The 20959-nt window shown below is 38.6% G+C and overlaps 2 protein-coding genes and 1 pseudogene across 5 annotated transcripts; 1 reads left to right on the forward strand and 2 right to left on the reverse strand.

The window, feature by feature from the left end:
* Positions 1 to 3225: 3225 nt before the first annotated feature.
* Positions 3226 to 9412, reverse strand: LOC110751239 (putative disease resistance protein At1g50180; annotated as a pseudogene). The gene is made up of 2 exons (XR_015835933.1): positions 8180 to 9412; positions 3226 to 7587 (listed from the first exon to the last, which is right to left on the reverse strand). The product of XR_015835933.1 is annotated as a putative disease resistance protein At1g50180 (transcript).
* A 544-nt stretch (positions 9413 to 9956) lies between these two features.
* LOC110751238 (putative disease resistance protein At1g50180) lies at positions 9957 to 14096 on the reverse strand. 3 transcript variants are annotated; one of them, XM_021951671.2, is made up of 3 exons: positions 12876 to 14096; positions 11373 to 12401; positions 9957 to 11168 (listed from the first exon to the last, which is right to left on the reverse strand). In XM_021951671.2, exons 1-3 carry the CDS (start codon positions 13930 to 13932, stop codon positions 10636 to 10638), a joined length of 2619 nt encoding a protein of 872 aa, XP_021807363.2. In that variant the 5' UTR covers positions 13933 to 14096; the 3' UTR covers positions 9957 to 10635. The 3 variants fall into 3 exon arrangements, with proteins under 3 accessions (XP_021807363.2, XP_021807361.2, XP_088103623.1); XM_021951669.2 differs by having other exon boundaries at positions 9957 to 10521; positions 10601 to 12401; positions 12876 to 14095; XM_088247497.1 differs by having other exon boundaries at positions 9957 to 12401; positions 12876 to 14095.
* A 1420-nt stretch (positions 14097 to 15516) lies between these two features.
* LOC110751231 (protein PLANT CADMIUM RESISTANCE 7-like) lies at positions 15517 to 20882 on the forward strand. The gene is made up of 5 exons (XM_088252892.1): positions 15517 to 15645; positions 15781 to 15852; positions 16369 to 16578; positions 16681 to 16692; positions 20506 to 20882. Exons 1-5 carry the CDS (start codon positions 15567 to 15569, stop codon positions 20544 to 20546), a joined length of 414 nt encoding a protein of 137 aa, XP_088109018.1. The 5' UTR covers positions 15517 to 15566; the 3' UTR covers positions 20547 to 20882.
* Positions 20883 to 20959: the final 77 nt, after the last annotated feature.

Genomic DNA, 20959 nt, shown 5'->3' on the forward strand with positions numbered 1-20959 from the left:
GAACAATCCTTACACGAAGAACTTGCCATGACTTCCCCGTTACTTTCATCCGTAACCGTCAAGAGTTCATCACATGTGTCCTCATCACACACGTGGGCTGAACTTCCAGCTTTCTTCATCTTGTTCAGCTTCTCCTTCCATACCGGACAATCTCGTCTCCAATGATCCATAGATCCACACTCGAAGCACCCTTCATTGTCCTTGGACTTAGTATTCCTTTTGCTGCCCTTGCCTTCTTGCTTGCTTGAACGACTCCTTGCGAACAAACCAGCATCTTGAGAGTTCTCCTCCGAACGTTGAGACATCCTGTGATGCGACATCACATCTTGTACCACCTCCTCAAAATTCAAAGTACTCTTCCCGAACATAAGTGTAGTTCGGAAATGCTTATAAGACGGAGGCAAGGATGTTAGAAACATGAGTGCCTTATCCTCCGTATTATACAACACATCCATTCTTTGCAAGTCAGCAACACATCTATTGAAGCTGCTCAAATGCTCCATTAGATTTCCTTCCTCCGCCATCCGAAGATTTAGGAGTTCCTCCTTGAGGAAGAGCTTGTTGGATAGCGACTTCCCTGCAAACATCTCTTCGAGCTTCTCCCATGTTTGATGCGCTGTGTCCTTCATCACGTTGATGAGCACCTCATCGGAGATGAAGTTCTCGATGGCTCCTCTAGCCAACTCATCTAGCACACCCCACTCCGCATCTGTCATGGTAACCGGCTTCTTCTCTTTGCCTTCCAAGACAACACTGAGATTTTGTTGTGTAAGGGCTGACTTCATCCTCCTTTGCCAAAGTGTGAAGTTCTCCTTCCCTGTGAAAGGCTTCAACTCCACCTTCATGCTGACAGATTGTGGTAGCCTCTGATGCATAGAGCTACTTCCACCTTCAGCTTCCTTGTCACTTGCCATCTTCAACACACTAGCAACCTTGCTGCTACAACACAGCTCTGATACCACTTGTTGTGAAAAATGGACAAACACTTTCACTCACTCCCCTAATGATCTTGTTGTTGATGGACTTTGTGACACACACAATGATGGATGAATCACACACACACACTTGAGACAACAACCAAGCACAAAGTGACACAAGAATTTATAGAGGTTCAGCAATTGCCTACATCCTCTTGGTGATCCCCTTGAGAAATTCACTTCATGAAAGAATAAGTTACAACTTTTGGTTTTACACAGAAAAACCCCCTTAGAACTCTATTCTCTCCCCAAGCTCTCTTTTCTCTCACACCCCTTGCTCAACACTTTGATGCACTTGTGAACACTCTCACAACCCTTGGTGTTTCCCTCCTTGGTGTCTAGACTCTCAAGACCCCAACTCAGCTCCTAACTTGAACTGATTGCTCTCCCTCACATTCTCCCTTGGTGAGTTAACCTCCTTTGAACACAATAGCACCCAGCTACTTGACCAACTTGAGATTAACCACACCTAGTTTCTGCTTCAGCCACTTCCTCTTATTCAACTTGTTTTCTCTTCTTGTGTTATCTTACTTCACCCCATTACCTACACAAGCCAATGGACAAGAGATAAGATATCAGCTTGTCCTCCACGTTCTTTCCTTTTAGTCACCACTTAGACTAAGGGTCAGATCAAGTAGGTAATACAATCCCACTCAGCCACCTCCATAAAACCAGAAAATGGAGAGGAGATTATTCAAAATAAGATAACCAATTAGCCATGAGTGCTCTCCCAACTATCCAGCAGGTAGTCAACCTTCATTTAACTCAGAAGTGACCCACTAAGCCTCTGAAATCTTGTGGAAAGCGATAGCCCTTGAAAACACAGTTGAAAACACGTAAGAAATCGTCACAGCACAACTGGGACGACCGGCGACCGGTCGCTTTTGGACTGAGGCTTCAGTTTCGATTCTGTTTCTTTACGACCGGTCGCAAATGGCACACGACCGGTCGCTCATGCTTCCTGGGACCGGTCGCAAAGAACTAGCGACCGGTCACCCCATGCATTTGCTCCAGACTTCGAATCTGTGTAAAAACGACCGGTCGCCCAAACCTTGCGACCGGTCGCTCACTCCTTCACTTGCATACTAAATGTGAGCCATTTTTCCAACATCTCTAACGGCATATTAACCATTATTAGACACAAATTCTTAAGAGATCAGATTAAAATATTTGTCACCTTTTGAATCCTTCAAAATTGGAGATTTTGCTAAATAATCTTTATTACCCTTCAAAATTGAAGGGTCATTGCCTCAACCTCAAAAACCTGGTTGGTAGAGAGCCTAGAGAGAAGAGAATAAGGCGGGAAATAGGGAGAAGAATGGAATTAGATGAATTAAGAGTCTCATGATCTCTTCTTCTATGGACCTGACTTGTGCTTGCTTCGGCTTCCCAATCTCAATCTCAAGCTCAAATTTGCAGCTTAACTTTTTAAATTTTGGGTTTCAGACTTTTAGTCAATCGCAGTGTTCGAAAAATCGGCCTAGGCAGGCGCTAGGCGGCTAGGCGAGCCTCCTAGGCGGGTTGGGTCTTTTTTCGGTGCCGAACAGGGAGGACGAAGCAGCCGAAACCGCTTGAGTTGATGGAGAACCAAAATGGCTGCCCAATCTCAATCTCAAGCTCAAATTTGCTGCTTAACTTTTTCAATTTCGGGTTTCAGACTTTCAGTCAATCACAGTGTTCGAAAAATCGGCCTAGGTGGGCGCTAGGTGGCTAGGCGGGCCTCCTAGGCGGGTTGGGTCTTTTTTCGGTGCCGAACAGGGAGGACGAAGCAGCCGAAACCGCTTGAGTTGATGGAGAAGTGAAATGGCTGCGACTGCGTTTGCAAGCTCCGCCCTCCGCGAGTGCAAGCTTCGTGTTTGTTTCGAAAATATTTGAAGAGTATAGCCGCGCGGCTATACTTCTAAAATATTCGAATATATTAATATTTAACGAGTATAGCCGGACGGCTATACCTTTAAATATACAATTTTGTCATATCAATTTAGGGTTTATGGCTAAAATACCACTTTAGCCCATTGGCTAGAGTTATTTCTTCAATTAAAAAAGGGTAGCCAAAAAGAATAGAGTTCGACCAAAAAAGGGAGCAGATGTTGCAGCCACAATGAACCGAAGACAGCAGTTGTTGATTAATTGAATATTTTTAATCAAGCCAACTGTGTATAGCCTTCACTACCAAGCCCATCAGCCCACCAATTTAATTGGTGTCAAAGTATCATGCTTATAAAGCACGTAAACCATTGTTTCCTCCGATGTGGGATAATTTGCTTTCAAACTTCCAACACTCTTACTATGCAATAATCCCTCCAAAATATAATTTGGAATGCAGTTGAACTTTTTGCTTTCAAAACTGATAGTTGTACCAACACAAAGACAGAAGTCTAAATGACAATAAAAATATTGCTATCAACCAAACAATCACAGCAAAACCAAGCAAAATCCATTACATTTCAATCACTGAAAAGCACAACAAAAAGTAAATTCCTTCTTCCTAAATCCTAGTAGGTACAATAAAACCTGAGGAAAAGACTGCTTCACCCTATCAGCCTTCTCCGAGGCAAGAAAACTGTGTACACTACAGATAGGTGCTTGGATCATCTTTTCACAGAGAATCACACAAATTGTGGCATTTCTTTCCTGTCCTGGTAAGTTCAGTTTCACACATGCGCTCACTCTGCTGCAGAGCTTCGGCATGTTAACCATGAGTGTGATAGTTCATCATGTGCAGCTCACGTGCTCTCTGTTAAGTCTGTTAGTGAGAGTAGCTGTAGTTGTTAAGTCTGTTAGCGTGATATTAGGAGATAAGCATTTGTATTAAAGCTGTGTATTACTATTCAATTCAATATAATCTGAAATACAGAAATACAAAGCTATATTCGTTCTTACATTCTCTCTCTTAAATCTCATTCTCTTCTTCCTGTTAACATGGTATCAGAGCCTGGTTTTGATTTTGGGGAAACCTTCAGTCCAGTTGTTAGACATACAACTGTGAGGTTAGTGTTAAGTATAGCTGCTATGAACTAGTGGAAACTACGACAACTTGATGTCAAGAACGCCTTTCTACATGGCGATCTTGAAGAAGAGGTTTTTATGAAACAACCTCCTAGATTTGAAGATGTTTCTCATCCAAAGTTTGTTTGCAAACTGAAAAAATCTTTGTACGGTCTTAAACAGGCTCCAAGGGCTTGGAATGCCAAATTCACAGGTTACCTACCTGCTCTTGGTTTTAAATCTTCACATTCTGACCCAAGTCTATTTGTGCAGCATTCTGGGAATGACATTATCATTTTACTATTGTATGTTGATGACATCATTATAACATGTTCTAGTGATCAGTTGATTCAAAAAGTGGTTACAGACTTAAGTGAGGTGTTTGAAATGAAAGATATGGGGCAACTCACCTTTTTCTTGGGTCTGCAGATTTCCTATAGTTCCTCTGGTGACATATTCGTGAGTCAAACTAGGTATGCCAAAGATCTACTACATAAAGCCGGCATGAGTTCATGTAGGGCCTGTGCAACACCTTGTAAGCCACACACTCAAGTGTTACAGACTGATGGTGAGCCCTTGGCAGATCCTACTATGTTTCGCAGTTTAGTAGGTGCTCTACAGTATCTAACATTTACAAGACCTGATCTAGCCTATGCTGTGAATCATGTGTGTCAATATATGAATAATCCTACTGAGGTTCACTATTTTTTGGTGAAGCGTATTCTCAGATATGTACAAGGTACTTTGGAGTATGGAATCAGCTTTACAAAAGGTCCTTGGCAGCTTAATGCATACAGTGATGCAGACTGGGCAGGGGATATTAACACTAGAAGGTCTACAACCGGATGTGTAGTATTCTTGGGTAGTAATCCCATCTCCTGGCAGTCCAAGAAGCAAGGTTCTGTATCTAGGAGTTCAACAGAGGCAGAATACAGGGCCCTAGCAAACACAGCTGCTGACTTGGCATGGATTCGACAAGTTCTCTTGGATTTGAAGATGTTTCTGCCTGATGCTCCTATTATGTACTGTGACAACCTATCAGCTCTGGCTTTAAGTTCAAACCCAGTATACCAATCTCGTATTAAGCATTTGGATATTGACTTTCACTTTGTAAGAGAGAAGGTACAAAGAAAGGATCTTATTGTGCAGTATATACCTACTGAGGAACAGATAGCAGATGTATTTACAAAGGGGTTACACAGTCCCATTTTCTTACAACACTGTCTTCATCTTAGACTGAGGAGTTCAGCTGGGTAGGGAAAATGTTAACCATGAGTGTGATAGTTCATCATGTGCAGCTCACGTGCTATGAGTTTGTTAGTTCATCATGTGCAGCTCACGTGCTCTCTATTAAGTTTGTTAGTGAGAGTAGCTGTAGTTGTTAAGTCTGTTAGCGTGATATTAGGAGATGAGCATTTGTATTAAAGCTGTGTATTACTATTCAATTCAATATAATATGAAATACAGAAATACAAAGCTATATTCGTTCTTACTTTCTCTCTCTTAAATCTCATTCTCTTCTTCCTGTTAACACGGCATACTTTATCAATGTCAAGTCCCAGCTGCAGCTACCATAACACAAATTCAGCACTTTTGCCATAATTGAACCTTAGCATTTTTACTATAAGAACAAGAGATAACTTGTTAACATGACCAACTATGAAGAAAATCCAATTGCTGATGGACTCTAGCTTTCTAAATTGTTGTTAACATGAAAAAAAATATTAAACAAGAAGGGAAAAGAAAAATAAACAAATAAAGGAACAGGTAATATAGTGATGTGAAATGAAGAACAACGAGAATTAATCTACAGTTTCAAATTAAGCAATTACCTATTCGTTGCATCAGTACGCTTCTCCAATTACAAGGGAAGGTACACGTTGAATTTTACAGAAATCCTCTCCATCTTCCTGAATCCTACTGTGGAGTTCTTTAGGCATCCCTGTAATAGTTAATTCCTTGAGATTAGTAAGATATCTTAGCCCATCTGGAAGTGTCGTCAATCCCCTGCAATATTCAATGTGCAATCAACAGAGACTAGGCATGGCTCCTTCCTCTACACTCCACTCTGTTATTTCTCGCATGCCATAAACGAAAAGAAATTCAAGAGAAGGAAAGCCTCCTTTGGAGAAAACCAGTATCTTTGTGTTCTCCTCAAAAGCTTCATTTATGAGGCGCAGAGTTGTCAGGTTTGGTATCTTCTCTAGTATTCCCATTTGGTCCTCCTTGAGACCATACCTACGCAATTGTAACTTGGCGAGGTTTGGTTAGTTGTGGAGCTCTTTCGGTAATTCTGCGGTTGGCCCAAACAGCTTCAATTTGTATATATGCTGACAACTTGATACTATTTGCTTAACCTGCTCCTCATAACTACTCTTCCTTGCAGAGTTATAATCAATGTACACAAATAGAGACCGGACACGATTTAGCATGCTGCCTGCAGATTTCAAAATTTCCTCCAGATTTTCCACGGAGCTTGCCAGTTTTATGTTCAGTTTTCTAAGATTGGTTAATCCAGCAACATCTTTCAAATCACAATACTCAGTTGAAAGCACATCTAAGGTCTGTAAATGACCAAGAGTAGACAGCTTCAGGTTACCTCTTGCTGTGTAATGGATAGGTAAATATATATGTCTTAAGTGTTTCATATTCCATATCACATTTGGGATGACCATGTGGCTTTTTTGAACACGAAAATCAAGAGTTTGCAAGCATATCAAATTACCTAGGAATGATGGAAACCTTTTCATTTTGCTACCCCTCACACTTAGAAACCTTAAGTGGATGATATTTCCAATTTCACTTGGCAACTCTACTTCTACTTTCATATCTTCAACCTTCAAGACTCTAAGAACTTTGAAATTCATTAGCAAAGAAAGTAACAACTTTTCACTTTTCTGCCTCCGTTCTGTTAGGCCAAAGTATAATAGAGACCTCACGTGGCCATTTGTTTCATATCTTGATGAAAGCAACATATCAGGGTTCTCATCCAAGTAAATTGAAAGTCTTCGAACTTTCCCTAATGGTGCTGCCTTGGCTACCATAGAAGAAGTAATAGGATTAGTTGCTTCATTTTCTTGCAAAGAATAGCAATTATGTACAAAGCTTTCCTCTTTTGCCTTTAACAAACACAAGTTTCGTATAAGGTCATGGATCTGACAAGTTTTCATTGTCCCAGTTGAACCAGTTGTTCCCACTTGAACCACACACATTTCCACCAACTCACTTAAGCAATTGCGCGCTATCTCCTCCGTTGTTTCCCCCGAAACATGTCTTGGTTGTCTTAACGAGATAAGACCTTCTGCCACCCATAACTTAGTCAATGTGCTCACTGAAATCTCAAGGTCTTCAGAATAATGACCTAAATATAAAAGGCATGGTTTTAAGTGATATGGTAGATGATCATAACTGAGCGCCAACACCCATGATGCTCCTTCATATTCTTCATGACCTATGCCCCTCCTAATGCATTCATGAACATTCTCATGCACTGTCTCCCACTCTTTAATGGTGTTTTTTCTAGATAATACTCCGGCAAGCACAATGACGGCTAATGGTAAACCTACACAATGTCGAAGCATCTTTATTCCTAATTCTCTCATCTTTGTGTAAATTCTCAAATCTGAAAAATAAGAAAGAAAAAAACGTTAAATAAGTACTTGTAGTTTGAGCAGTCGCAGTGTGTAGAAAAGGTAGAGTACTAGGACAATTTATCACGATGTATCCTTTGCTCTGTATCCCTTGCTCTAATATTTGAAACTGAAATTACTAAGTGTAGAAAGTTTATCTTATTATATGTTTGGATTTATAATGCATCCCAAATGGGAAATTTACAAAAATTATTTTGACCAACACCAAAAGTGTATGGGATATCATTAGATTTAAAGTTTAAAATTCTATTTCTCCATTTCTAACGTGAGAATAGATTGAGGAAAAAGGTTGGGAGGAAATTTTGAATTGTCTAGCATTGTCCTGATTATTATTTGCATTGCATATATGATAAATTCCTAGCATGCTACCTAACAAATTTGTTACCAAGAATGGCAATTGATAAAATTGCTGCGTGCTCGGCAATATTTGAAAACTGTAAAATCCCAACAATGGCTGAAAAAAAGCTATAAAACTAGTGTCATCATTTGCAATGTGTTTGTTTCTATGCAGCTTGATATATAACTAAGAACTTGAAAAAGGACAGATTAAGGGTGAGAAAATACCGATATCAGCCCTTCCAAATATTGCTATCTTCTCAAATAGTTCCAAACTCGCATTCTCATTTAGTGGCTGGAGTTTGTAGAGAAAACAATTTCTATTTGGGGGCAAAGCAACTGCTTGATAACGTGTTGTAAGTAATATTGTGCTCTCGGTTTTCTCATTCGGAAATGCAACTTTCAAAAGATTCCACGTCTCTAGACTCCAAATGTCATCAAGAATCACTAAACATCTTGTTTCTTCCATGACACGAAAAAGCTTCTTTGCAATTTCATCATATGTCATCTCCTTAATTTCTTGTTTTTGTTCTTTGGTAGCAGAAATGAGTTTAAATAAAATTCCTTCCCAAAACATTTCTTATTTGGCACCTTTGAGATACTCACTCCCAAGCAAAACTATCAAAATGGTGCCTAGCTTTTTTGTTATGATAAACTTGTTTTGCAAGAGTGGTCTTCCCTAAACCGCCCATCCCCCAAATAGATACAACTTGATGATGATTTTCATCTTTCACTAAATGCATAACCAATTCTTCGATGTTGGACTCTAACCCAACAACATGAGAATAACTTCGCCTCAGCAACCGTTGCCTCTCATGTAATTGAAGGGAAGATTCACCACCACTCTCCTTTATTTCTTCTATGTTATAACTCTGCAAACTCGACCTCAAATTATAAATTTTAGAAGTGATGTTCTCAATTTTTGCTCCGATCTTGTGAAGCTCAACCCCTTCCTTGAAGATGCAGGCAAATCTTCTCAAAACATTCTTCACGCCGCTTTTCTGCTTGGAAGCCACTTTGAAGCCATAAGTTTGAATAACATCTTCCAAATCATAAGCAGCATCTTTAATCTTGGCAACCCAAATGTGGACTGTTGCATCTTGTCCTTGTCTTGCATCTGCATCTTTCAGGAAGCCCTGCATCAGTTGTAGCTCAGTTTGTGCAACCTCAACTTGATGACTGACTCCAGACAAGAACTTGGCTTCCTGAATGGTGAAATCTCTGACACTTTCGAGCACAAAGGAAACAACTGCCTCAGCCATGCTTTTTACTACTAACTCTCTCTTCGCCAAAAGGAATAATAAGAGAAAACCTCCAGATTTGGTTTTCAGTTTGAAAGATGAAATATTATCTCCACTCTTTCGACTCTATGTATGAATTCCAGCCAATCAATTCAATCTCAAGTCAGTCCAATAATAACTAGTCATCTTTGTCAGTTTCTTTTCGTTTTCTGATCACCTCTATTATTTGTTTCTTAGCCACTTCTATTTGTCTGTTAACAATATAAGTCAGTCGTGTCCAGTAAGTAATTGCCGTGCAAGTTGTCATCCAATGCAAGGACGAAGTCTTCTTTGATAAAAAATTATTTCAATCAATTTCATAGGCGAACTTCCCAAAGACACGAATTGTGGATTACAAATAAGAAAATCCCAACATCCCTTGATTCCCAGAATGCACTACTTTCAGCATTCTTTTCATTCTTAGTAACTTGTATTTATATCATTTTTCCTAATTTTCTTGGTGAATATATGAATATTTTCAGTCTCCATCGCCCCAATCCCAAATGGTCTCTTGGCCTTTTCAGTTGTGGGAATGATATGTCTAATTATAATTTCTTGCTAAAAATTTTGGTACCTTTAATTCCTAGCTACTATAAATAACAATGGAACTGAAAAGGTTTAAGATGTATCCACTAATTTGTCACAGAAGTAGATATAAGAATATCCTGCTAGACCATTATGTAAAAAATCCCATACAATTAAACAAACAAAAAATGGGCAAAAAATTAAATAAAAAAAGCCGAAGGCCTCTGCTTTTGCTGCTTCATGATTACAATCAAATTTGCCTCAACACATTCCCTCCAAAATACAGGGGAAACACGCTGACCCCCAAAAAAAAAAAAACAAGGGAAACTCTTTGCTGCAGTATATTTCTTGTTTTCAAATTTATAATTGCATTAACTCAAAGAAACAATTCTAAATTGCCACAAAAAGAATGCTATATATACACCAAACAATCGAATCATTCCCAGCAAACATTGACCCAAAAAATTTCGATTTTCGCCAAGCATTAATATTGAAATACGCCATAAAACGTAGATTTCCATTTGAACTCTAAGTAATCATCAGACAAACTCAGCTGATTCCATTTCATATCACATGTCTTGCACAATTCAACCTGTCAACCTTTTGTTTCTTCTCCTGAACAATTTGCTTGATCATCAGCTTGATCTGCAAATATATATTTTCCCCATGTCATGCAAGTCCCAGCTGCTAGTACAGTAGGATAATGCAAACTCAGTACTCCTTCCATTTAGAAGGTCAACACCAACACACAGAGCATCTACAGCCCTGGATCATTTCATTCAACATATTAAAGACCATATATGTAACATTGACAAAATGCTAAACAAAAAACACCAGAATTAACCTTTCCATGGAAGATGCGCTGGCCGGGCCATAGGGTTACCCAAATACAAGGGAAGTTACATGTTGGATTTTATGGAAATCCTCTCCTCCTGCCTTAAGCTTACTCTGGAATGTACTTGACATCCCTTCAATGCTTAATTCCCTGAGGGTAGTAAGATATCGCAGCCCATCTACAATTGTCGTCAATCCGTTACAATATTTAATGCTCAGTCGGCGGAGACTAGGCATGGCTCCTTCCACTACCCTCCACTCTTTTACTTCAAACATGTGAAAAAGTGAAAGAAATTGAAGATGAGGAAAGCCGCCTCTGGAAAAAACCAATATCTTTGCATCCTCGTTGAAAGTGTTTTGTTCAAGCCTCAGAGTTGTTAGGTTTGGCAGCTTCTCTATAATTCCCATTTGGTCATCCTCGAGAAAGAAGCGACGCAGTGTTAACTTGGTGAGGTTGGGAAAGCAATGGAGCTCTCTCGGTAATTCTGCGGTCGGCCCTTCCAGCTTCAGTTTGTATATACGACGACAACTTGATACTATTTGCGTAACTTGCTCTGTAGAACCAGTGACTGCCAAACCTGTGTACACAAATAGAGACCGTATATGGTTAAGCGTGCTGCCAGTAGATTTCAAGATTTCCTCCAGATTTTCTAAGGGGCTTGACAGCGTTATACTCAGTTTTCTAAGATTTGTTAGACCAGTAAGATCATTCAAATCACAATTGGAGCTTGAAACAGGATATAAAGTCTGTAAATTGTGAAGCGTAGAAATTTTCAGTTTACCGCTTACTCGGAGCCGGTGAAAAAAGGGCAAATATAAATGTCTTATGTGTTTCATCTTCCATATGACATTTGGGATGAACAGCCAACTATCTTCAACTCGAAGATCTAGAGTTTGCAAGCATATCAAGTTACCCAGAGATGCAGGAATCCGTTTTATATTACTTCCCCTTAGGCTTAAAAACCTTAAGTGGACCATATTTCCAATTTCACTTGGCAACTCTGCTTCTCTGTTCATACCTTCAACCTTCAAAACTCTAAGTAATTTGAAATCCTTGAACATGGTAAGTATCAATCTTTTACATTGTCTCCTCCATTCTTTTAAGCCAAAGTATAAGAGAGATCTAAGGTGGTCATCTTTCTCATATCTTGATGGAACCAACTTACCAGCATTCTCATTCAAGTAGATGGCAAGTCTTCGAACTTTCCCCAATGGTGCTGCCTTGGTTACCATAGAAGAAGAAAAAGGACTGATTGCCTCGTTTCTCTGCGAAGAATTCACAACTTGGAGAAAGTTCTCCTCTTCCGCCTTTGACAAACACAAGTCTCTTACAAGATCATGGATTCGACAAGTTTTAATCGTACCAATTGAACCCGTTTCTCCAACTTGAACCACACACCTTATCATCAACTCACTTAAGCAATGGTACGCTATATCCTCCATTGCTTCCCCTAAACCTTGTCCTTGTGTCAATGAGACGAGACCTTCTGCCATCCATAATTGGGTCAATCTTTTCACCGGAATCTCAAAATCTTCAGGAAAATGACCTAAATACAATAGGCATGGTTTTAAGTGATAAGGCAAGTCATCATAACTCAATGCCAATACCCATGAAGCACCTGCATATTCTTCTTCAGGACCTATGCCTCTCCTTATGTATACATAAACATTTGCATGCACTGTAATCCACTCATTAACAGTGTTTTTTCTTGCTAGAACTCCGGCAAGAACAGTGATGGCTAATGGCAAACCTGCACAATGTCGAAGCATCTCCATTCCGAGTTCTTTCATCTTTATGTAAATTCCAGAATCTGAAAAGGTAATGAAAACCCAAATTAATACTTCTAATAGCAGTAGTGGTATAAAAGAAAGACACAATGTCCTATGTATTGTAGCTATTATATGTATTGCATATGATAAGTCACTATCTTGGTAGCTAACAAAATGTTAAACAGGGCAGTTCTTCTCCCTTCTTTATTGTGCGGTCAGTGTTTTTGTTTTGTATTCAATAATTTTCATTCACGATTGGTCCAAAATATATAAGTTCAATTAAATCGACTATTTCAATCACTGAAATCTTGATTCCTTTCAACCAAAAGAAAGAATTTCTGTACTCAAGAACATGCACATAGAGATAAGAATATATCGATATTCCTAAAAATTATTTTGTTAAAAAAGAATATCTATGCATCGGGAATGACAGTACTGCGAATTCCACAAGGTAGTTTCTATGAGGCTCGATTAATATAAATAAATAAAGTTGAGATAAAAGAGTGATAAAGTACCTTTATCAACCCTTCCAAATAATGCTATCTTCTCAAATAGTTCCCAACTTTTGTTTTCATCCAGTGCCTGGGGTTGGTGGAGAAAACCATTTCTATCAGCATACAAAGCCACTGCTTCATTGCGTGTTGTAAGTAAAATTCTGCTTTGTGTTTCCTCACATGTTAATGGAAATGCAGCTTTCAAAGAGTTGAATGTCTCAATGCTCCAAATGTCATCAAGTACAACCAAGCATCTCTTTCCTTGCTGGACGCGAAAAAGCTTCTTGGCTATTTCATAGTCCCTCATTTTTGCAATTTCTTCTCTTTGTTCCTTGGTGGCAGAAATGAGTTTAATTAAAATGCCTTCCCAAACATCTCTTACTTGATACTGTTGAGATATACACACCCAAGCAAAACTATTGAAATGACACCTAACTTCTTTGTGATGATAAATCTGTTTTGCAAGTGTGGTTTTCCCTGCACCACCCATACCCCAAATAGAAACAACTCGGAGGCAACTTTCTTCCTTCACCAAATGTGTGACTATTTCCTTTACATTGTCTTCTATCCCAACAACATCACGTTCAATAACATGAGAATAAGTTCGCCTTAGTTGTTGTTGTCTCTCAAATGATTGCAAAGAAGATGCACCTCCAATTTCTCTTGTTTCCCTTACAATGTTATAGCTTTGCAAACTCATCCTCAAATTAGAAATTTTGGCAGTAATGTTCTCAATTTCTGCCTCAATCTTGCGAAGATCAACCCGTTCCTTGAAGATAAAGGCAAATCTTTTAAGAACATTCTTCATACCTGTTTTCTTCTTGGAAGCCACTTTCAAGCCATAAGTTTCAATAACATCTTCCAAATCATAGGCAGCATCTCTAATCTTGGAAACCCAAATCTGGACTCTTGCATCTTCTCCTTGTCTTGCATCTGCATCTTTCAAGAATCTCTGCATCAATTGTAGCTCAGTTTGTGAAACCTCAACTTGATGGCTGACTCCAGACAAGAACTTTGCTTCCTGAGTGGTGAAATCTCCGACCCTTTGGAGCACAAAGGAAACAATTGCCTCAGCCATTCTCTAAAACTTACTCTCTCTTCACCAAAAGAAAAACAAGTCATCCGCCAGATATAGTTTTTAGATTGATTGATGAGAATATCTCCTTAGCAGTAGAGCAATTTCTTTCTGTGCATCTATGAAGTCCAGCAACTAATCAACTCATCCCAACATAAAGTAGTCAACTTTGGCGGAGTCCTTCTGTGGTGCATCAGCTGTACCGGTACAGCCACCCACATGACAGGCACGTGATGTTTTTTTAAAACAATCGGAACCAGCTGTTTTGGGTAACAGGTTAAATGAAGGAAAAAAAACCACGCGCTCATTCTTCAACTTGCTCTAAACTGTCACACGTCCTACTCCTCTGTATTGTGGAGCTGGATAGTCTCGACGGCGCACGTAAATAGTCTCCTTTAATACTATATTGGTTAGTGAGCATCTAATTCAAAATCAATTAAAAATTCAAACTCTTCTTAGAAACCCTATGGAACACTCTAATAATAAAACCCCAGGACCTTAGCTCTAGCCACCACCTCCCTTTCAGGGTGGTGGCCTCCTTCCCCAACCCTCTCCTCTCCTACCTTTCCCTCCCCCTCTTCTCTCCTCTCTTTCTCTACCCTTCCCTCCCCACCCCTCTCTGCCTTCCTCTCCTCCTTGCTTTCTTGGGGTTGTTTACCACTTTTTTGGCTAGATTTTCCCCTTGCCTGCAGTGGTGGTTTCGTTGGCAACTCTTGTGGTTTTGTTGTGCTTGAAATCTTTGGTGAGTTTGGGTGTTTACAGTTTATTGAGTTGTAATAATTGCATCAACTCTTTGTGAGTTTGGTGTTTGTTTGTAGTCTAGTCTCTACTTATAGTTTCTACTTGTGAGAGTTTAAAAGTTGTTGTTGTATTGGTAGTTTTAGGCATTGTGGTTCATGTCTCGCTTGTTCCGGCTTGCAGTTTTTATGCCGAAATTTCTTTGACCTTATGAGGCTATTAGTGGAGATACACCTTATGTGTTTGATGTTGCCGGTGTGTTTCTATGTATCTGGATTAATCTTGCATGTTTACTATGCTTCCATCTTTGCATTAACCCTTGGTGGGTATTTGTACCAACCCTTCTGGCTTGTGGATCTTTATGCCTAATTTATAAATACAATTATCATTTTTCTCTATAAAATAAAAATAAAGAACCAAAATCAATTTTCAATTTGGGGAGGGGGGAAACCTACGATCATTTAAATTATTAAAGTAAAACTTCCATCTCAGATGTGAGATAATACTTAAAACATTTACTGCCACTCACATGAAGGTAAAAAGGTAGCCTCTATAACATTCTAACATTGCTTAAATTAGGTGGTACTTATACAAGTAATAATAAGGACAACAATGGAAATATGTTAACTTATTAGATATAAGTCACACATAGCGACCAAGTCTTCTTTCGCATGCTAACAGTGACATGGCCGGCTTCATTGTATAGCAAGCCTGCTTTACTATGTAAACAGATCCAAAAATAATAATCAAATTCAACAGCGATCTTCCCAAAGACATGAACTGTGGAGTATAAATGCCAAATTCTTAAGATCCATTCCCATCAGCCCTTTAGCATTATTTTCATTAACATTAAGTTGTATATATCTTCATCATTTTTTATCATTTTCTTGGTGAGAAATATGAATATTTTCAACCACTACCGCCCGAAACCCGAATGGTCTCTTGGCCTTTTCAGTTGTGGAAATGAGATCTCTACATGTAAAATTATATATAGCTCTCTGTCTCTCTCTTTATTTCTTGCTAAAATTTGGCACCTCTAATTCTGAGCTACTATTGAATTACATGCACTACTTCAAACTATTTGGTCAATTAATTCATGTAACTGTGGTGTAGGTTGCATAACATACTTTCTCCCATGTGTTACCTTCGGCCGGATTGCAGAAGTTGTAGATGAAGGACGAAGTTGTAAGTATATATAATTAGCCAACTGGGTGCACAGATCAAATGCTGAGGTGCATTTTTAATCCTCTGGGCTTATTGATATCAAAGCATGACCTAAAATTTGGAAGCATTTCTTCATTAGACCATGGAATCCTCGGCCCATTCAACTTAATAATTAGTGACTTTTTTGGCCCAAATAATTAGTTGAATTGCAAGGAGGATATCATAAACAATGCTATCTCAAGCCAATAATGCTATGACACATGGAAGTGTTATCACGCGTGTCACAATGTTATTGGCCGGGGATAGCAATACTATTCCCGTTTCATGGAAGTCTTTCTCTAAGTGCAGAGATAAATGCTCATAACCTCTTGAACTACAAGCTCTTTACAAGCTCATAACCTATTAATTTGAACTATAATTTTGATAAAAGCAATCAACACATAAATTATACTTTTAATAACCTAAGTGATGGGCTGAGTTTAATTGTTGCTTTACTAATTGGAGCTTTTGTATATGGTGGGCTTGGTTTGCGTTTAGCATGCTGCGCACAGGGTTGTGCATACTGCTGCTTGATGATGGTCCAATTCCACTGGCTCTACTCATGCATCTACAGAGAGAAATTGCGTACGAAATTTGGCCTACCAGACAAACCTTGTTGTGATTGTGGTGTTCATTTCTTCTGTGACTCATGCGCCCTTTGCCAAGAGCATGCCGAGCTTAAAATCAGAGGCTTGGATCCATCCAAAGGTTCTAAATTTAATCCGCACAATTATGATATATAATTATGTGTTTATTATTAATTATGGTTCTCCTAATACACACATCTTATTTTTGTGAATATTATTGTAGGTTGGACTGGGCCACCAAATTAGAGGTGTCAAACGGGCCGTGCCGGGCCGGCCCGTCCCATTTAAACTCGTGCTTTTAATATTTTCGTGCCGTGCCGGGCCGGCCCAGTTAACTTAGCGGGCCGTGCCGTGCCAGCCCATTTAGTAAAATCATAAATCCCAGCCCGGCCCAAAGCCCATGTCCAAATTGAAACGGGCCGGGCCGGGCTCGTGCCGTGCCCGTGCTCGTGCTTGTGCCGTGCCCGTGCTCGTGCTCGTGCCGTGCCCGTGCTCGTGCCATACTCGGGCCCAAGAACCAACCCATTTAATTTGAATTTTTTTTTCCCTTGAATTTTTTTCCACTACATAATTCATATTATAAACATAAAAAATATAATTAGAAGCAAGGAATGATGAACTATTTAAAAACATTAATCAATCAAACACCTAAACAATATGAAAGTTTGGAGGGCAAAAAAATAGCCTCATTAAAACCTTGCCTTAAAAAACCCCCAAAGGAGGAAAATCAGATCAAGGAAAAAGAGTACCATTGTCCTCCCAAATTACACAAAATGGAAAACAAAATTAATCTAGGACACCAATGCAGTCAATCAAATACTTGTCCAAAATTAATCTCAACTAACTTTCTTCATTAAGGGAACTTGTGCTGTCATCTTCAAAATATGAGAGATCTTCATCTACAAAACTTTGAGTTCGAAAATCAGCATCTTCCCAATCCTTAAAACACATAAGTGCCTCGCATATTTGAGGAGTAAGCCTCGTCCTCTTTTCGTCCAGCACACGACCACCTGCACTAAAAGCAGACTCCGAAGCTACTGTGGACACCGGAGTTGCTAGTACATCACGTGCCATAATGGAAAGCACAGGAAAGTTCTTTTCATGTGCTTTCCACCAATCCAAAATATTGAAATTATTTCTTTCTTCCTCAGTCATAAATTCAACAAATGCAGTATCCAAATACTTAAAAACTTCAGTACGAGAACTCATTACACTCTTTTGTTTTCCTTTGCTAGCAAGCATACCAAAAACAGCTGCACTACTAGATGAAGATGAACCAAATAAATGAACAGTTGGAGCAGTTTGTGTAGCTATTGTACCATCACTATATTTCTTCTCATACAACAAATAAGTATCATTGAATGTCTTCTGAATATTGGATATTGTAAGTGGTAAAGTAATTGATAAATTTCTTGAAATTTCAGTCAATATTACTTCCAAACCACTTACTTTAATTCTAGGATCCATTATTGCACCAAAACAAAAAGTATAAGGAATCTCTGTCCAATACTTTTTATATTTAGTTTCCATTTGCTCACAAATGTCTGTAAAATTACATGTAGTATCATATCTGTATTTAGCAAAGGTAGCACTAATTGAAAATAAATCATGAAGTGCAATAGGAGATGTGGGATAATAAACACCAGAACAGTTACATGTAGCATCATAAAAAACTTTGAAAAAGTCCACCAAAGTAAAGCATACATTCCACTCTTCGTCCCTCAACAGATTATCATTCATTTTATTATTGTAATAAAAATTGATGACATTGGTGTAACCTTTACAACTGTTAAGCATGTGATAAGTTGAGTTCCAACGAATATGCATGTCTTTTTTCAATTTTATAGGTTTCAAGCCATGAGAAATACAAAGGTGAGCAAAGTCTTGTTGTCTAGAGCTACTAGAAGAAATATAACCAATAGCATCCCTAATCAATTGAAGCTGTGTTTTAATAACTTTTAATCCATCTTGCACCATTAGATTAATTATGTGACACACACACCTCATATGAAAAAATTTCCCTCCGTAAGAAGGATGCAAAACATGTTTAAATTGCTCAATAGCAGAAGAATTATTGGAAGCATTGTCAAATGTAATAGAAAATATTTTATGAGTAATATTATACTCCTTAAACACATTCATCATACCATGAAAAATAGAACTACCAGTATGTGGAAATTCAAGAAGACGAAACGCAATAATTCTTTTCTGCAACAACCAATTTTCATCAATATAATGGGCAGTAACACAAATAAAAGGCAAATTATTACCACCATCCCACATGTCAGAAGTCACAGCAATAGAACCCTTCAAATTAGAGAAAACATTTATCAATTTTTTCTTTTCCTCATCATAAAGTTTTACAACATCACCCCTATTAGTATTGCGAGAAACTTTCTTAAATTCTGGTTGCAAAGCCACTTGAACAAATCTTTCAAAACAACGATTTTCAGCAAAACGAAAGGGTAATTCAGCACATGCAATAAATCTAGCTAACTCAACTCTCATTTTAGCTTGAGAGTACTTAAATGAAGAGATTCCAGTATTTGCAGATAGTTGAGACTGCTTAGCATGATTATGACCATTTTTTTTAAGACATGCATTAAAATGCCTACGAAGATGCCCAGTACCATTTGCAGTTTTACAAGTCAAAGTATGCTTGCAATAAATACACATAGCCTTTGGAAGAATAGTCCCATCATCAAGTTTTTGGTCACAAACTTTAAAATGTTTCCAAACTTCAGAAGTTTTTTTTCTTTTTTTAACCTCAGTTTGATCAATGTTTTCTTCTTGAGGGGTTGATTCAAGAGACATCACAGCATGCATAGGTTGCTCCACATCATTAGAGGTTAAGTTATTTTCATGATTAGGCATGTCATCAGGATTAAGATGTTCAAAATTATTATCATAATGCTCACCAAAATCAATATAATCTTGAGGATCCATTAACCAGAAAAATTAAATAAACACCTCCCTTTATGATTACAGAATCTCCAGAAAAAATCTCAAATACCTCGAGGATCCATTTCAGCTTTCTGTCAAAATATATTCTCAATGAGGTTAATGTGTTGAGCTTTTTGTACAGAGTCTGTTAATTATATTAAGAAAATAATGGTTGAAAATCCAAACCAGATACTTACCATTCAATTAGAACCCAGAAGGTAGAATCTGCAAAACCCACACCAAAAAATCAAAAAATTTAGACTGTTGTTTTGATAAATAATTAAAAATAAAAATAAAAACAAGATCAAACCCTACAATCAATGTTTCTCACAAATTTTGAGCAACCAAACATAGAAACTATATGTTAAAGCTCTTACCTTGCAAATCCAACTCTGTAGAATTAGAGAATTGGTTCGTGCTGATGGTTCGCAAGCTATTTAGATGCCTCCAACACAGGTTTTGGTTTATGATGCTATATGGATCTTCCAACACTGATTTGGGGTTTATATAGTTAGGGATATTTCCTAAAGATTTATGATATGAGAATATGCAGAAATCAAGAGGAAGAGTATTTGCAGATGGTTTGTTTACTGAAAATTCACGCATGGCCTCACGCATGGCCTCACGCCTCTCCAAGTTCCAACCCTCAACTGACTCCAGAGTCCAACAAAGTTGGTTCTGTTTGTTAAGTTATTATTAATGCTGGAGTGTTTCAAGTTTCAACTTTCAACGAGTCCAACTTCCAAGTTTGTTTTTATTATTTTATATTTTATTTTCATTACTCAATTTTTTATTTGTTATCCCAACTTTTTTTTTTGTCTTAAAAAAATGCAATAGAGGATTGAAGCGGGCTCGGGCTCGGGCCGTGCTTGAAGCGGGCTCGGGCTCGTGCCGTGCTTGAAGCGGGCTCGGGCCAAGTCCATTTAATTTCGGGCCACGGGCCGGCCCGGTCCATTGGACCTTTTTTTAAATCCCAGCCCGGTCCAAGCTTTCGTACCGTGCCGAGCACGGCCCACTAATATTCGTGCTCGTGCCGTGCCGTGCCTCATTTAAACGGGCTGGGCTCGTGCCGTGCTGGGCCGGCCCGTCCCGTTTGACACCTCTACACCAAATGCTGCTCCAAAGGCTTTCTCCATGTTTAGATAGTTAATCTCTCCAGTATTTTCTTCCTGAGTGTATTGTGTATTTGTCATTTTTCTTGGCATGGTTTTCTTTTTATTTCTTGAAAGAAATGTCATGAATAAATGGGTGAATGGTGTAATTTATCTTTGGGGAATCTAGTTGGTGAAAGCGTGCCTAAATAGCCAATGGGGTTTGTTTAGCTGCGATGGTTTGGCAGCATCTTTCCCCTTTCCCCCAACTGCCACTGGAGTTCGAACCCCCCTATGTAATAAATAAATAAAAAGCGTGCCTCATAAAAAAGTGGAAGGAGGATTAAAAATTCTGTCTCAGTATATTTCTGGCAAAGGGGCAGTAAAAATTCAAATATATATATTTATCAAATGTTTCAGAGGAATTTTTTCAATTGGTATGAAGCACTTTATGCACCACTTTGTTAT

The sequence above is a fragment of the Prunus avium genome, chromosome 1, assembly GCF_965620075.1.
Source record: "Prunus avium chromosome 1, drPruAviu1.hap1.1, whole genome shotgun sequence".
In the NCBI taxonomy this organism is placed as follows: Eukaryota; Viridiplantae; Streptophyta; class Magnoliopsida; order Rosales; family Rosaceae; genus Prunus; species Prunus avium.

What these genes read in the sequence shown, in the direction of transcription:
- LOC110751238 (XM_021951669.2), bottom strand. Translation starts at nt 13,932, where the DNA reads ATGGCTGAGGCAATTGTTTCCTTTGTGCTCCAAAGGGTCGGAGATTTC. An exon ending in ATTTGGAAGGGTTGATAAAG is followed by an intron (nt 12,402 to 12,875) that starts GTACTTTATCAC and finishes TTACCTTTTCAG; the next exon opens with ATTCTGGAATTTACATAAAG.
- LOC110751231 (XM_088252892.1), top strand. Translation starts at nt 15,567, where the DNA reads ATGAATATTTTCAACCACTACCGCCCGAAACCCGAATGGTCTCTTGGC. An exon ending in TGGAAATGAGATCTCTACAT is followed by an intron (nt 15,646 to 15,780) that starts GTAAAATTATAT and finishes ACTGTGGTGTAG; the next exon opens with GTTGCATAACATACTTTCTC. An exon ending in TGTAGATGAAGGACGAAGTT is followed by an intron (nt 15,853 to 16,368) that starts GTAAGTATATAT and finishes GTTTGCGTTTAG; the next exon opens with CATGCTGCGCACAGGGTTGT.